This window comes from Girardinichthys multiradiatus, chromosome 20 (genome assembly GCF_021462225.1).
Source record: "Girardinichthys multiradiatus isolate DD_20200921_A chromosome 20, DD_fGirMul_XY1, whole genome shotgun sequence".
Lineage (NCBI taxonomy): Eukaryota > Metazoa > Chordata > Actinopteri > Cyprinodontiformes > Goodeidae > Girardinichthys > Girardinichthys multiradiatus.
In genome coordinates, this window is record NC_061812.1 from 37,355,171 (window position 1) to 37,371,328 (window position 16,158).

Here is a 16,158-nt window from a genome sequence, read left to right on the forward strand (position 1 = left end):
TGTCATCTGTTACATTTTTCTAACTGTTATGTCACAGTATTTGCTGCAGAACAGCTCAATACGGTCATGGACTTCGGGCTGATCAATTACATGTATCCGCCATATTCGTTTCTCGCTGCTATTTTGTAGTACAAGCTCAAGTATGCCTACGTTGAAAGAGGATAAGTTCGGTTCGCTTGTTGGGTGTATTACCCCTCACAATTCATTACACCATCCCCCAGCATCAGAACCTCTTCAAAGTTCCCGGTTAAATTTTATTGAAATGTTCCCACATCAGTGGGGGAAATTACCATTACCATGAGACGGCACCAAAACGAGTTGCTCTCAGACGTGCCTCAGAACAGGTAAGAGTGTGGAGCTACAATAACAAGTAGTTCCACTTTATAAAGACCACAACTGAATGATTTAGGTGTGAGTGGAAGGATATAAAAGCATGATATGTCCCCTTTAAGTTTAAAGCACGAGTGCTTTCAATGGGAAATGTAGTTAATCTGAAGCCCGGTTTGCCGTATTTTTATGCATAACTTAATACAGTGAGATGCATTTGAACCAAAACACATGGTTTTTAAGAGCAAATTAATTTATAATTTGCCTAAAAAATTCTGTATCACATCAAAGCTGGTGTTAAAGTTGCCAATGTTGAAACACACCCTTCTGTTTTACCCACATCCACTTTTCCCTTTCATGTTGTATGGCTGAGTAGCAATCGTGTTTTATTTCCTTTAACAATTTTAACTTGTCTTCCATTTTGAAACGAAGTAATAATTTGAAGTGAACAATTTAAACTATTATCAACTTATTTTAGGGATTAGCAGGGTAAGCATTACTAACAGTAAACATCAGTGTCTGCGTAGGTCCATACATTAACTCTCCAGTTCCCACAGATTCAACATTTCCAAATCCAGCATGTTCCATAAAAGTCTACGATTAAAGCTGAGCAACTCTGGAGGAATACCTTCAGCCCTCTTGATGTAGTTGGTTCCTGGTCAATTCGACTAAACTTTACATGAATTGACAAAAACAGTCAGGTAGAAAACAACTCAAAAGTACAGAATGCTCTACTTTATATTACTTTGATCTTGCTTAATAACTTTGTGTTTGTGAGGATTGCATCACTGTAGACAGTGTTTGCAGCCAATTAGAAAATTCCCACAGCTGATGTCAATTTTATTTTCATAGCACATTTAAACTTGACTAAAGTCCTTCATAATTTCAAACTATAACCAAAATACAAAAAAGAAAATGAGTAAATTACAGTATAAGGACTAAAAACAAATCAACATTAATAAAAACTATGGCGTTATGCTGTACAAAAAAATAAATGGGTTTTTAGCTGACATTTAAAGGAATCTGCGTTCTGAACGTTGCGAATATTTGGTGCTAAGCTATCGCCTGGTCACCCCTTCATTCTAGTTTGGATCCTGGGACGTCCAGGAGAAACTGGCTGGTTGACCAGAGTGTTTTTAAAGCTGTGTAAAGAAGAAGGAGATCACAGATAAAATGGGCCCAGATGAAACATTTTTTAAATCAATGCCAAAATGGACCAGTGGAGATGTTTCAGGACCAGAGTTCAATCACAAACTCAAATAGAGTTGCACCTGCTGTGTCTTGCTTCATCCTATTTGATAAATGTACCATTTGTGCGTTAGTGTTTGTCAGTAGATCCTTCACAGTGCCTATTATCCTCTCTGAAGTGACTCCTCCCACATTGTTACACAATATCACCAGTCTGGGCTGTATTATTTTTGATTTGCTTCTACTTGTAGATTGGCTTTCAATCGTGTCAGGGCGATTTTTAATTGAGATGTAGAAGAAAAAACTGCAGGGTGCTACCCTGCTAGTAAATAAAAGCCGTACTGACTGCATCCCAGCAGGTGACTGCTAGGCAGAAAGACCATGGCAGTATTGTTATACAGACTCAGAATCTGATTCATAGATAAAAAGCATCCATAATGAGCTGTTTACGACAATTTCAGCATGTTTTGTGCAATGATTATTTGTTATATGATCATATTGCCTGTAGTGTTTTAGGAATGTACCAATCAGCACATACTTTCCAGGAGCTGAAGATTCACCCTCTGCAGTAATTATAACTAAATCCTTATATTTACAGCGATAAATCTCAAGACTCATTAAAACTGCAATGTTTTATTTTTCCTTTTGGTTCATAATGTGTTTTGTTTTTATCCGTTTCCGGTTGAAGTTCAGCTCTGCAACAAAGTGTCAAATTAAAGTGCAGTGCTGGAACCATGCAACCATACATGGCCATAAAGATTAGCCGGTCTCTTGCTGGGCTTTACTCCATGTTCTTCTCCCTGATGTCATTGTGGGAAGACCCAATGCGGTGTTGACACCAGGACAGGAGCACTGATTTCAGTACCATGGAGATTGTCTCAATATGTTGTTAGCATGCTTCTTCAGCCCATCTGTCCTCTGGAAGGTGTGCTTCTCAGCTGCGGCTGATCCCAGCAGGGGAGATGCTAACTACAGGATGGGATACAGCAAGCTTAGCTGTCTGCAATTTATAATTTTATTGAATAGGTACTTTGCTCCTCACTGATCTGGTGATATGCAAGTAGACTTTCATGAAAAGGTTTTTTGGATAATGCATCTTGAATCTAGATTCAGAATAAACAATGCTTTATCATCAGGTATGTTTTGTATATATTTAGGACCTTTTAGGCAATCCTTTGATTGGGGGGTTGACAGGAGGCACCAGGGACAAGGATTATACGCATACAGTTTCCATATGCCTGCTTTCGCAGGGACTGAAATCACTCACGACGTGATCTAATAAAATCAATGACATCAACTGTTTAAACATGGTATTACTACATGCCATGATCCTCTTGAGGAGGCAGGCGGGGCGCCCCCCCTGTATGATGGTAGGGGAAACACTGCTACGGTTCTCTCGTCCTTGTTTATCTTAAATGCTGTCTTCATTTGTTGTCCTTGGGCTTCTCCTTGTTTGTCATTCCTTTCTTGTCTTCTTTCTTCTGTTGTTGCTTCCTTCTACCTCCCTTCCTTCCGTCCTTCCAGCTTTCCTTCCAATCTTCCTTCCCTGTATCCTTTCTTCTTTCCTTCCTTCACTCCTACCTCGCTTCCTTCCATGTACTTTGTCTTCTTTCTCTCCTTTCTTATGTCCTACCTTCTTTCCTTCCTTCCATCCCTGACCATAGTTGAAATGTCTGATCTCAATTCATATTAAACTTTAGTGTAATGTTGTTATACTTCTAAAACATGTTTTTGTTTGTGTTGTTGGAGCAGATGACGTCAACACTGAGAACTGTGTCAGTTTAAAGGCTAAATTAGGACCCCAGCTATCTTGTACTCCTGAAATTAGCAGCTGAGATTTCCATTAGAAGACCCGATGTTTCTGTGGTTGCCTCCTGGGATTCTGTAACAGCTATGACGATGAGCACATATGGCCATGTGTTTATTGATTCTGGAAACCCCTCAAACTGACCAGAGTTATTTATAATCTGATGTGTGATGAAATTTCTTTCTTCTATTTTTGTCTTTTTTCCACCTCCACAACAAAGACTCATCCTAACATTTTCTTCTCCCATACAGCCTTTTATCAGTCTGCATGGCAACTATTGAGTGATGCTCAGTCAGGAAATAAAGCTTTTGACCTATTGGCTGCTTCTATTTCAGGCCGTTGAGGCATGAATCACAAATGTTCCTGTTCTATTTGTTGGGGGTAACCTGTATCCTGACAGAGAAAAATCTCCATGTCCCTGTCGTGTCTTCTCTTTCCTCTTTGTTCATGGCACATAATTACTTTTGGTCTAGTCTGTTTCAGAGAATGTCGTTGCTTGTATTATTTTGTGTTAATTTTGATCTGTTTTCTGCTGTTATTACAGAGAGAAGGCACAGTTCTACCAGCAAGCCGGCCTCCACGTCGCCCTTCCCGGTGTCGGGCAGAAACCGAAGTGCTGGCAGCGGACTAAGCTCGGGGACCCTGGCCGGAGTAACAAGTGGCGGAATCCTCGGGCGGACATCCTCCGCCGTCACCAGCGTGTCGTCATCATCTTCATCATCATCCTCCAATCCAAAATTTCAGAAATCAGCCAAAGAAAAACCGCAAGGCATTCAGAGAAGACCTCCCCTCGCCCCATTTAGGATGAGCCAGTCTGACAAAAGGTAAGTTTCATCCTTTATCCTATAAATCACAAAAAGCAAGCAGAATTGGTGTGTGTCTGGTGTGAGAATACAAAGCTAATGCAGGTCTGGCAACGTCATAAAGGTGCGTTCACACCAAACGCAATTTCCGTGAAAGGAGCGGCCAATTTACATGTTATCCCTATGTAGAGGCGCGTTCAGGAGCGGCGCAGTGCGCTCCTGAACTTTTCCTAAATTCGCGTCACGTCAACCAATCAGGGACTGGATGTGGCTGTGACGTAGGGTGAAGGACCAAAGCGGAGAAGAAGCAGTTGTCAGTGATGGAGGACCAGATCATAGTGGCGGTGTGCGGCAAGCCAGAGTTGTATGACTCAACTAATTACTTTTACCGAGACAAGTACAGAAAGGACCTGGCCTGGTTATGTTTAGACACAAATATCTTAAATTTAGGAGATGTGGACATTAAAAATCGGCAGTTTTTTTTTACTGAGCTGAGATTTATTTACTCACCGAAGACAGATGGACAGGTGTTCAGCCGCAGGGATACAGCGCCGGTAAACCGCGGTGAAGTTAGTTTGAAGTTGGATGTTCAAGCTCCGCGGAGTTAGCAGAATCTGGCTCACGGTTGATCCGATTCAGGCACTCAGATTTTCCACGATTGTTTGGTACAGAAACTTATTGACGGTCCCTAGTGAACCACCGCGCGTCAGAAGAGGGAGCAACAGAGAGCAGCTAGCTGAAATCTGGTGCCTGACTCGGATCGGCCGTGGGCTGGATGCCGTTGGCTCCGCGGAGCTTGAGTGTCCGGCTTCGGGCTGGCTTCACTGCGGTCGCCGGTAGTTGGCGTCCCGGAGGCCGATTCGTCTCCCAACGCGGGGCAGCAGATCTTCGTACTGGGTCGTGGATAGACGGAAGTACTGCTGAAATCAACCGTCATCCAGACGCAGCTCCTGGAGTAGGTGGTGGTAATCTCCGAACTGTTCCCGTCCCTGAAGAATCTGGTGAACCCAGGGACATTGATGTCGGCGGCGTTTGTTGGCTCTCCACAGGTAAAACACCGTGATTATCCGTGAAATCCATGTCCAGCATGTTCAGTTGAAACCAGAAAGCAGCAGATGGAAGCTCCTCCTATTTGATGACGCGGCGAAGCGTTGCCGCTTGTTGCCAAATGCCAACGCGGAGTTCACGGGGAATGTGAAGCGGGCAAAAGCACACAAATGAGGCGAAAAATTCGCAGAAATTGCGTTTGGTGTGAACGCACCATAACGCAGGCAGAGACAAATGCATTGACTGTAGTCTCACATGTCTGCTTGGTAAGCACATTACAGTAACTAACACTTCGCTTTGCTCTTCAAATCTCTTATTTGTTTTTTTTAGAAACACCTGGTATAGGGTAGCCCAGAGCTTGTTATAAAGATGAATGAGTTTAGATTATTGATATTACAACCACAGACAGGAAACCTGCTGCAAATTCAATGTTTTGAATACAGATTTGAGTCTCATTGAAATTTCCGGACTGAATAAAGGTGTTGGCTGCGAACGGTAGAACATGTCATTGTTTGCTCATTCAGTTCTGCCAGCTCTTCGTGTTCGTTATGTCATGGATCACCTCATAATACATATAAAAGATTCGGGCCTAGAGCTTGACATGTGTGCCCTTTTCAGGTACTTTTAACAAATGGATCATGATAACAGAATTTTCTACTTTTAACATTGTGGGTAGCTGGATCAATGGAAGGATGGATGATATACAGAAATATGCAGTCAATTGAGTCCAATCATATAGACAGATTTAAAGTCTGTTGCATTCAGTTTGATCCGAGTTATAACTGCTCTCATGTTCAGTTTATTTCGCCAATTGGTAAAAAGAAAGGAAACCCATCGGATCAGATTGAGTCGCTGACTACATGTGCCGACAGTGAACGGTTGATTGCTTCGAGTTGTTAACTTTGCAGCTATCCTTTATAATAAATGAGCAGCCATCTGCCATGATTGAATGAATGAATATGGTGATGTAGCTTGGCTGGAAACTGTATTAATATGACTTAAAAATAACACACCTTTTGTTGTCTTTGATAAATGATCAGGTTTACGTTTTGTCCAAACAGCCCGTTTCATGCCTCCACATCCGTCTCTTACCATGCTTCTTTCTGGATCATTGTTTCGAACTCAAGGTTTGGTCCTTGCTGCCCTCTTCATCTCTGTAACCTTCTCTTCCAGCCTCACCCAAGCTGTTAAGGTGGAGAAGATGCATCTAAAGGTGGACTCGTCAGCTAAGCTGGTGCAGGCTCCATCCACCCCCGCTGCCTCCTCCTCCTCCTCTACGCCCTCCTCTAACACCACTGTGAGCACTGCCGTCATCACGACTTCCACGTCCTCATCATCATCATCATCAGCCCCTAAACCAGGCCTTAACTGTCCCTCCATACCAAAGCCCCCATTGCTGGTATCTGGTCCGATTCCCAACGGCAAGGGCCTTCCCGCAGACAAGAAGCAGGACAGCAGCACCAGTAGCAAACGCCACGTTAACAAGAAGGTGTCAGGTCAGTTGGAAGGGAAACAGAAATAAAAAATATTTTTTATACAGTTGATGATGTTTTTGCTTATTAGTCAATTATCCCATGATTGTTTAAAGGGGCCCATAGTTGTTCTGAAATCATCTAACTCTTCTAGATATTGTTTGTGTTCCTTACACATGTAACAAAGAACAGAATTAATCTAATTAACATTTCAAAGACAGACCCTCAGTATATATTATATATAACAAAGTAGTAATGAATGAGCTAATGTGTTTTTACCCCAACTTTTTGTGCCTGTAGAGCGTGAGTTCAATCCTGACATTCACTGTGGCGTTATGGATGCTACAGGCAGGAAACCCTGCACAAGATCACTAACATGCAAGGTAATCACTCTGCTTTTTCCTGAGCAAATGAACTATATACGCAACGTGAAACAGCATAAAGCAGGTTATATTATTCTGCTGTTTTCTTTTTCAAATTTTTAATCAATTGTTCTCCGACACAGCTTGTTTTCTGTATAATTCCCAAGAATCCTCAGGCATCATAGCTTCAGACTTCTAAACAGGGGTTTTTACCATCAAAGCAACTCAGTGACAACTGAATGTCTGTAAGCCTCTGTCACAAAACATTCCTGTCATACACCCACGATGTAAGGATCAGCAATCATCACTTGATTGGTTAAAAGGTAGCTGTTTACCATTATTAGGGCTGTTTTTTTTTTTTACTGTAATGAGAATTTCATTTATTGTGACGACGACAAACACTACATGACAGTTACAACCCCAAATTCAAAAGGTGCTGTTACCACCGTTATCATGAGAGCAGCAATAACTATCAATATCTTTAAGCGCACTGCTCAAAAAAATTAAGAGAACACTTAAACAACACAATATAACTCCAAGTAAATCAAACTTCTGTGAAATCAAACTGTCCACTTAGGAAGCAACACTGATTGACAATCAGTTTCACAAGATGTTGTGTAAATGGAATAGACAACAGGGAAATCTTTGGCCACAAATGGGAGTTGTGCTCACAGCCCAACTCCGTGCGTCCTGCACAGTGGCATTTGCCAGAGAACACCAGGATTGGCAAATTCGCCACAGGCGCCCTGTGCTCTTCACAGATGAAAGCAGGTTCACACTGAGCACATGTGACAGACGTGACAGAGTCTGGAGACACCGTGGAGAGCAATCTGCTGCCTGCAACATCCTTCAGCATGACTGGTTTGGCAGTGGGTCAGTAATGGTGTGGGGTGGCATTTCTTTGGAGGGCTGCATGGCCCTCCATGTGCTCGCCAGAGGTAGCCTGACTGCCATTAGGTACCGAGATGAGATCCTCAGACCCCTTGTGAGACCATATGCTGGTGTGGTTGGTCCTGGGTTCCTTCTAATGCAGGACAATGCTAGACCTCATGTGGCTGGAGTGTGTCAGCAGTTCCTGCAAGATGAAGACATTGAAGCTATGGACTGGCCCGCCCGTTCTCCAGACCTGAATCTGATGGAGCACATCTGGGACATCATGTCTCGTTCCATCCACCAACGTCACGTTGCACCACAGACTGTCCAGGAGTTGGCGGATTCTTTAGTCCAGGTCTGGGAGGAGATCTCTCAGGAGACCATCCACTGTCTCATCAGGAGCATGTCCAGGTGTTGTAGGGAGGTCATACACAATACTGAGCCTCATTTTGACTTGTTTTAAGGACATTACATCAAAGTTGGATCAGCATGTAGTGTGTTTTTCCACTTAAATGTTGTGTGTGACTCCAAATCCAGGCCTCCATTGGTTAATAAATTTGATTTTAATTGATGATTTTTGTGTGATTTTGTTGTCAGCACATTCAACTTTGTACAGAACAAACTATTCAATGAGAATATTTCATTCATTCAGATCTAGGATGTGTTATTTGAGTGTTCCCTTTATTTTTTTGAGCAGTGTATACGATTAGTGCCATAATTGTTTTGCTGTTTAGCTGGAAATATGCACTACTTAATGTCACTTTTGTCTTAAAGTATTAAAAACAGCTTGAACTATTCATTTAGTTTAAGCTGTTTTTGTGTTTGTGGGGCTTAGACTGCAGTGACGTGCAGTCCTAGCCAAACAGTCTATAGCCAATAAAGACTGCAAGGAATTTTTAAATATTTTGTATCATCCCTTCTGTTATCGTGAAAAGCTTTCAAGTCCATATCTCACATCAGAAACTGTGAAGACGAGTCTCCTCTGACCTCCCACTGATTATTCATAGATCACATTACTGCATTGTCCTGCATATCTGTTTTTACCGTCGGTGCGGGATGACAGAAGGTGCCATGAGTATATGACTTAGACATTACGCATAAAATTTGCATCCAAAGTCTCCACATTGTTCTTTTCAAAACAATAATGGCTGAAGAACTCAGTGTGGTGTTCCTGTTGTAAACCAAGCAAATTATTTAACCCAAACCAAAAACCTGGACCTTCTGCTATGGGAAGAGCAAGGAAAGCTGTGGGTATGAGGAGCAGCTGGGTTTAAATAGACAGGGAACATTGGGCGCAGGTGTTTCCAGTCAGCAGTGAACTCCAAACCACTTTGACTTCACCAGAGACACAGAATCTCAAATATGAAAGCAGGCAAAGGCAGGAGTCGTCACAGTGCTTTAAGAGTCACCACACAGGGACACACAAAGGACATGGGCTGCAGCTATTGCTTTCCTTGTGTGAAGTTTCTTTTGAACCAGAGATTCTAATTTGGGATTTTCAGTAGCTCTAAGCAATAATGATCAAAACTAACAGAAGCAAACACATAAAAATCATTGCATTTGAAATCTATTACTTCAATAAATGAATTTCTGAAGATATTCTAATTTTGAGATCCACCTGTTCTGAAATAAAGTTAGGTTTTGTAAATACATAAAAGGAGTATTTGAGGATTTTTTTTAACTTGAGACAGTTGTGTTATACAGTCCAGTAGCCCAAGGTATCATCTATGCCATATAAATTAGTGAAGCATTCATATGATTCACAGGCTCTGTGATTTACTGTTTTCTTTATTATTTTTAACGTCCCAACAGACACATTCCTTAAGCCATCGGAGGGCCGTGCCTGGACGTAGGAAGCGCTTCGACATATTGCTGGCAGAACACAAGAACAGAACAAGAGAGCGGGAGAGGGAACGAGAACTGCTCCAAACGCATTCCCAGCAAACTGCCCCTCTCAGGGACCCACACCCCTCTCCCCAGCTTGCCCCTGGCCATGACACCCACCCTGTTTCTCATGGCAACGGACCAGCCCCTGATACCACAAAGCCTTTGTCACTCGGAAAGCCCAAATTTCACAGTCCTGGTCTTCCACGGTAAGTGCTGCCCTGCATTTGCTCAAGCAGTTTTTATTCTAATTATTTTAATAAAAGCAGTTTGCATGTTTCAGTGAACTTATTTGCCAAACTCTGTGTCAATCAGACTGAACAACTGTCATGCTGGAGGTTCCTCTGGAGATCCTTCAGTAGTCCACGAGTCACCGCACTATGCCCAGTCTGCCCCAGATGCTTTATCCAGACCCTCGAGTGATGAGGGAGAGAATGAGGAGCGGGAAGACGGCGCAGACAAACTGGACTGTCTCTATTCAGGTTACCACCCACGACCGGCAGCTGTAAGTGGTATTAACAGGCTATATGTGTATATATAAAACTACGAAGGAGGGTGGTTTGTGTTTCTCACCCAAGCTTTGTCTCTCTTCCCAGTACTGTACCTTTGGAAGTCGTCTGATTGGGAGAGGCTTTTATCCCTTTGATAGGCGATGGGACAGAGTGCGAGGTGCCCTAACCACGATGATGGAAAAGCACGTTAACTCTCAGATGTGGAAGTAAGTCTCTTTAGTTTTTGTTCAGTTTCAACTCCAGCAAGATTCCTGCACAGTCTAGAAACGTATGTAATTTGTTTTTATCATTTTCCAGCTCCTGATAAGTGTGAAAAAAAAGAGAACAGTATGGAAAAATATTGCTAAGTTACTGACTGACTACCTTTTCCTCTCTCTAACACTTTAAGTTGAGGTTGAGTCGGAGCTGTGATTCCTCAGGTCTAAAATTCCAAACAAAGCACTGCTGTAAAAACTGCTGCACTGAAAGGACATTTAAAAACAAAAGTTTAGAAGCGGTGCTTTAGAAAATCTCCTTTCAGTCGAAGATACTTTGTAACCTATTTGAGAAATACAAAAGTTTAAGGTTTTTCAATGGAGTTGATCTAAAAGTACTTAAGTTGCCTTGGAAACCAATTTCTGCATTTTGTGGTTTCAAATCCACAGATCATTAAAGCAGACTGCTATTCAAGTACCCTGTAAATGTACAATGAAAACATTTGATCTTAAATAACAATAGAAATACATTGTCTTTAAAAAACATTCATACCCCTTTTCTGCATTTTGACACGTTACAAACAAACTTCATTGTGTTTTATTAGGATTTTACTGTATGTGCTAGATCTGCAGAGGTGTTTGCAGAAAGTGAGGGAAGGCTGCTGACTGGACAGGTATTAGTCCTGTGCCCCGCAAAGCTGGCCTTTGAAAGAAAGAGAAAAGCCGTAAGGCATCTCGTTTGGAGGTTGCCACAAGGAGACACTGCGAAGAACAAAATTGAACCTTTTGGCCAAGCAAAATGCTAGCTGTAGCAGAAAACTAACACTAACCCTGAAATTGTCATCCCTACGGTAAAACATTGGGGTGGAAGCATCAGACTGTCAAGGGAGCTGGTCAGAGTTCAGGGGAAGATGAATGGACTAAGTTAGGGCCACACAATATATCAAGAATATATCATCACCGCAATATTGATGTGTTCAATATTCATTTGATGTGGCAAAGGATTGTCTAGAGTGAAATTATAATTGGCTAATATATTCCAAGTGTTATGAACTTGCATTTTACATGCCAACGTAATATTTACCCAGTTGGACAGTCTCACAGCAGCAGATTCTCATACCAGACACAAATGGCATTGCCCAAAATGCTACATGGAAAAAATGCTAAAGGTCACAGAGTGTAGGAAGCACAGCTGAGAAGGAGAGGAAAGAAAAAAATAGGCATATACTGAAACCCATATTGTTATCACAATATTTACCAATATTGTCGCCACTACATGTTTTGTTAATAGCTTACAGCCCTAAACTAAATACAAATTCACACCACATTTATCAGATTTTTATTTGTGAAACATTTAGAACCATCATTGTTTTCCATTTCAGTCTTTGTGTTGATCTATTAGATAAAAGACCCCCAAAATACACTACCGGAGCTTTTCTCACTTAATGGGTCTCTTATTTTCATTACTATTTAAATCGTAGATTCTCACCAGGGACAACAAACCTGTGAATTATCACATGTGGAATTATGTAGTAAACAAAAAGTGTTTAATAACTCTAAATATTTTTAGATTTTTATAAAATAGCCACCCTTTGCTTTGATGACTGCTTTGATCTCTTGGCATTCTGTCTATGAGGTTCATGAGGTGGTCGTCTAAAATGGTTTTCCACAGTCTGTAGAGAGATGACATAAAAACCACACGGAGGGAGCCCAGATGTCAGTCAAATGGCCGATACGCGCATAAAAAATGAGCAATTTGCAGCGTAGCGGGAGTTTCAAAACAATAACGGTGGATGGAGTCCGTGTAGCAGTCCTGTTGTTGGCCGAAGAAGTGCTTCGTCTCTTGTTGGTAATCATCTCTGAGGCTTTTTTTTTTTTTGCCTTAAATTCTATTGCCGACTGGTTTCGGTAGCCCCTGTTGAAGTCAGCTGATCCGGGCCAGTGACTAACTTGCTTAGCTAGTCAGAGGAGTAACACATGGAGATGGCAAAAAGTCATTTTAATCACACTACAGTTTTGAGTTTGTGTTAAAAACCAATGGACCATATTAATCCTTATTTTTCTTTATTTTTAGGAAAATCCCCCTGGCCTTGGAGAATTCCTCTCTTGGAGCCCATAGGACAAGCACAAATTCCCACAGTAGCACTCCCTCGTCAGGCTTCCTGAGCCCCCCGGCAACCTTGCCCCAATCTCCCTATAGCCAATCTAGTGAGAGCAAGTCATCGCTCTCCTATGGGACCACCTTAAACGCTCACAGCTCCTTTCAGGGCGGGCCTGAGCACCCGGTCTATGGCACCACGCAGGCCAGACAAGTGTCTTCGTTGCCGCAGATGCCTTCAACCCACTTGTCCTCAGCCTCGTCTTCTTCAGCTCCTTCCCCAGCCTCAGGCCGGGCACCGAAGTCACGTTCATCCAGCAGCAGCACCTCTACCAAATCATCTTCCTCATCCTTCAAACCCAAGGAGATCTCTTCTTTCTCCTCCACACCTGCCATACCCAACTCCACCAGTGGAGGAAGCACTGGAGCAAACATTAACAGTAGCAGCACTAGCTTTAGCTCGGGAAAGAAGAGGAAGAACAGTTCTGTCATTTCTTCATCCCATTGCTCTTCTGAATCCTCTTCTAATGCCAGTTTCTCTTCATCCTCCCCCTCATTCAAGAAGAACTGTGCAAATGTCGGCAGCTCAGGGAGCACCTACCATCATAGCTCATTAGGACCTTCATCTTCGTTATCGTCCTCTCATAGTGGAGTTCACAGTGTGGGCCTAAACTGTGGCCCCAGTGTGCGGACCAACTCACTTAGTCTCAAGGCAGAGCCTTCTGGAGGCTCAGCAGGTGGTTCCTCTGGGCCACTGGCACGAGGTCCTCCCTCAGGCAGCCCCGCAGAGTCCATAAAGCGTATGAGTGTAGTAATGAACAGCAGTGACTCAACACTTTCTCTGGGGCCTTTTGTCCATCACCAGCCCACCTCCTCATCAGACCACCACACCACCTTTAGTCACCACTCCTCAGATGGGCGCCTGGAGGCTAAGAAGCGCAAAAGCTCTTCTGCTTCCAGTGGCATTAACAGCGGAGGTGGTAGTCTAGGAAGGGAAGGAGCGGCAGGAGGAACTGGACCGGGCAGACCCAAAATAACAAAGTCCCCTGCTCTTAATAATATCCATGGGAAGCATGGTCGAAGCATTCCAGGGACGCCAGGTCTACCCAACAATTCTCATTTACATCAGGTTGGTGTTAATAAATTGTGGTTGTTTCATTAAAGAGTAATGTTGGCTTAGATTAACTTCTCCAATCTGCACTGCTTTATTTATCTGACTAAATAAGGAGACAGCAGAAAGTAAAAAGCAGTTTTCTACGACTGAATGAATGAATCCATTAAAACCACGATCAGAATCAGATAACCTTTTTAATGCTAAGATTATAGACTTCATTTTTGAATTTCTCTGAGATCACACTTTTTTTTGCTCTGAACAATATTTCCCAATATTGATGAGCTACATACATTGGCTGTATAAACTATGAATTACTCCATAACAAGTTATTGCCACATATTCTACTCTAGTGCCTTTTACAAGTATTTATACCCTTAAATGTCCTCCCATTTTGCCACATTATAACCACAAACTTCAGTGTATTTCATTGGGATTATATGTGATGGACCAACACAAAGTAGTGCTCACCTTTGAACATCTCACAGAGCACTGTCCATCATTCCAGAATGGAAACAGTGTAGCACAACTGTAAACCCACTTAGTGATGCACCGCACACATCTGGCCTTTATGAAAGGGGGTTTAAGAAGAAAGCTGTTGTTAAAAAAAAACAAACGGCAAACACACTTGACTACATGCAAAGGGCGCTGCCTGTGGAGGAAGAACTAACACTGTACATCTCCTTGAACACCCCAACACCATGGTGAAACATGGTGGTGGCAGCATGATGCTGTCTTAAGCATGGACGAGGAAGCTGGGAAGAGTTGACGAGAAGATGAGTTGAGGTGAATACAGGGCAATACTGGAAGAAACCCTTGTTAGAAATGTTGCCTTTAAGCAGGGCAACAACCCTAGACATGCAGTCAGAGCTACAATGGAAAGGTTTCGATCAAAGCGCATTCTTGTGTGAGAATGGTCCAGTCAAAACCCAGACCTAAATACAATAGAGACTTGATTGGTGTTCACACTCTCCATCCAATCAAGTTGAGATTGAGCTATTTTGTGTAGAAATGTATGGGTAAAGGTTTCAGTCTGTAGATGGAGGGTGGTAGAGACGGACCGCAAAAGCCTTGGTGGCTACGTCACTGGAAATGGTTCTTATATGTAGTTGTACAAATTAATGTCACATTGTTCAGGTTTTTATTTGTAAAATGTTGTATCTGTAGGTGTTGGTCTATCCCAGCAAATCCCAATAAAAGATGTAGTAGTTTGTAGTCTTAATTAGACAAAATGTGAAAACGTTTCAAGATGTATAAATACTTTTACAAGGTATTGTTGTATGGCAAACGTTAAAGTTGATGGTAAAATAACGGAGAAAGTCCAAATTAGCTTTGTAAACTTGCTTCTGAGCATATCACAGCACTTCTAGACAGGCAAGTCCAAAGTGAAAGGACGACCACATGCAATAAATGACACCCTGTGCACACAACAACATTTTTGGTTGAAACAAAAACGTTTTGTAGCGTTTCTGCTATTTGTGTACATTGCAACGACACCCATTTACTTGATTTAAAAACAATTTTCATTTTCGCATAGACAGGAATAACAGAATGTTCCTGTATGGAGAAGCCGTGGCACATGCCCAGGATGACTGTATTCAGTAGAAATTAATGCACGCACATACAACATAATTGAAGCAGACCTGTTTAAAACCCACAGATTCTACGGCGCAATTCAACATGATTCCCAGTCATGCTTCAGCAAGAGTTCTGATGAAAATGAAAAAGAGATCATATTTCTCCTATTTTAGCTTCCCTTCATTGGCTCCTTGTTAAATCCAGAATATAATTTAAAATTCTCCTCCTCACATATGAAGCCCTTAATGATCTAGCTCCATCATACATCAGAGATCTGATTGTTCCATATGTTCCTAACAGAGCACTTCATTCTCAGACTGCAGGTTTACTGGTGGTTTCTAAAGTCTCTAGAAGTAGAATGGGAGGCAGATCTTTTAGTTATCAGGCTCCTCTCCTGTGGAACCAGCTCCCAGTTTTAGTCCGTGAGGCAAACACCCTGTCTACTATTAAGGCTAGGCTTAAAACTTTGCTTTTTGATAAAGCTTATAGTTAGAGTGGCTTAGGTTATCCTGAGCTATCTCTGTAGTTATGTTGCTATAAGCTTAGGCTGCTGGAGGACATAATGACCACTTTCACCCTCTTCGCTACATTCTCATACTACTCTCCAATTTTGCATTATTTGCTGTTATTTCAGCTTTTAACCTTGTTCCCTCTCTTTTCTCTTCCTAGAAGCTACACCTGGCCTGGCTTTGTGTCTACCTGTGACACCTTTCTGGAGAGGGGCATCGTCCAAGCTTCTGCTGGCAACAACTTAATACTCACCCTCTACCGATGACCCACATGGCCCTGTCTTTTAGTGTTTAACACTTTCTCTCTCCTAGAAATGGCGATTGACTGAGCTTAACTGTGACTAACTCTATGTGCTCTCTTTCAGACTCTAACCTTGAAAACTGGCTCAGAGT

The 16,158-nt window shown here is 42.3% G+C and overlaps 1 protein-coding gene across 1 annotated transcript in view; it reads left to right on the plus strand.

Annotated features, from left to right (window-relative positions):
- LOC124856726 (ataxin-7) overlaps positions 1-16,158 on the plus strand; it is a 42,880-nt gene that overhangs the window by 21,636 nt on the left and 5,086 nt on the right. The window contains exons 6-12 of the mRNA XM_047347504.1: positions 3,867-4,146; positions 6,346-6,668; positions 6,945-7,027; positions 9,692-9,972; positions 10,079-10,268; positions 10,360-10,481; positions 12,544-13,696. Of these exons, the coding sequence (XP_047203460.1) occupies positions 3,867-4,146; positions 6,346-6,668; positions 6,945-7,027; positions 9,692-9,972; positions 10,079-10,268; positions 10,360-10,481; positions 12,544-13,696 (2,432 nt within the window). The remainder of the gene's footprint in view (positions 1-3,866; positions 4,147-6,345; positions 6,669-6,944; positions 7,028-9,691; positions 9,973-10,078; positions 10,269-10,359; positions 10,482-12,543; positions 13,697-16,158) is intronic.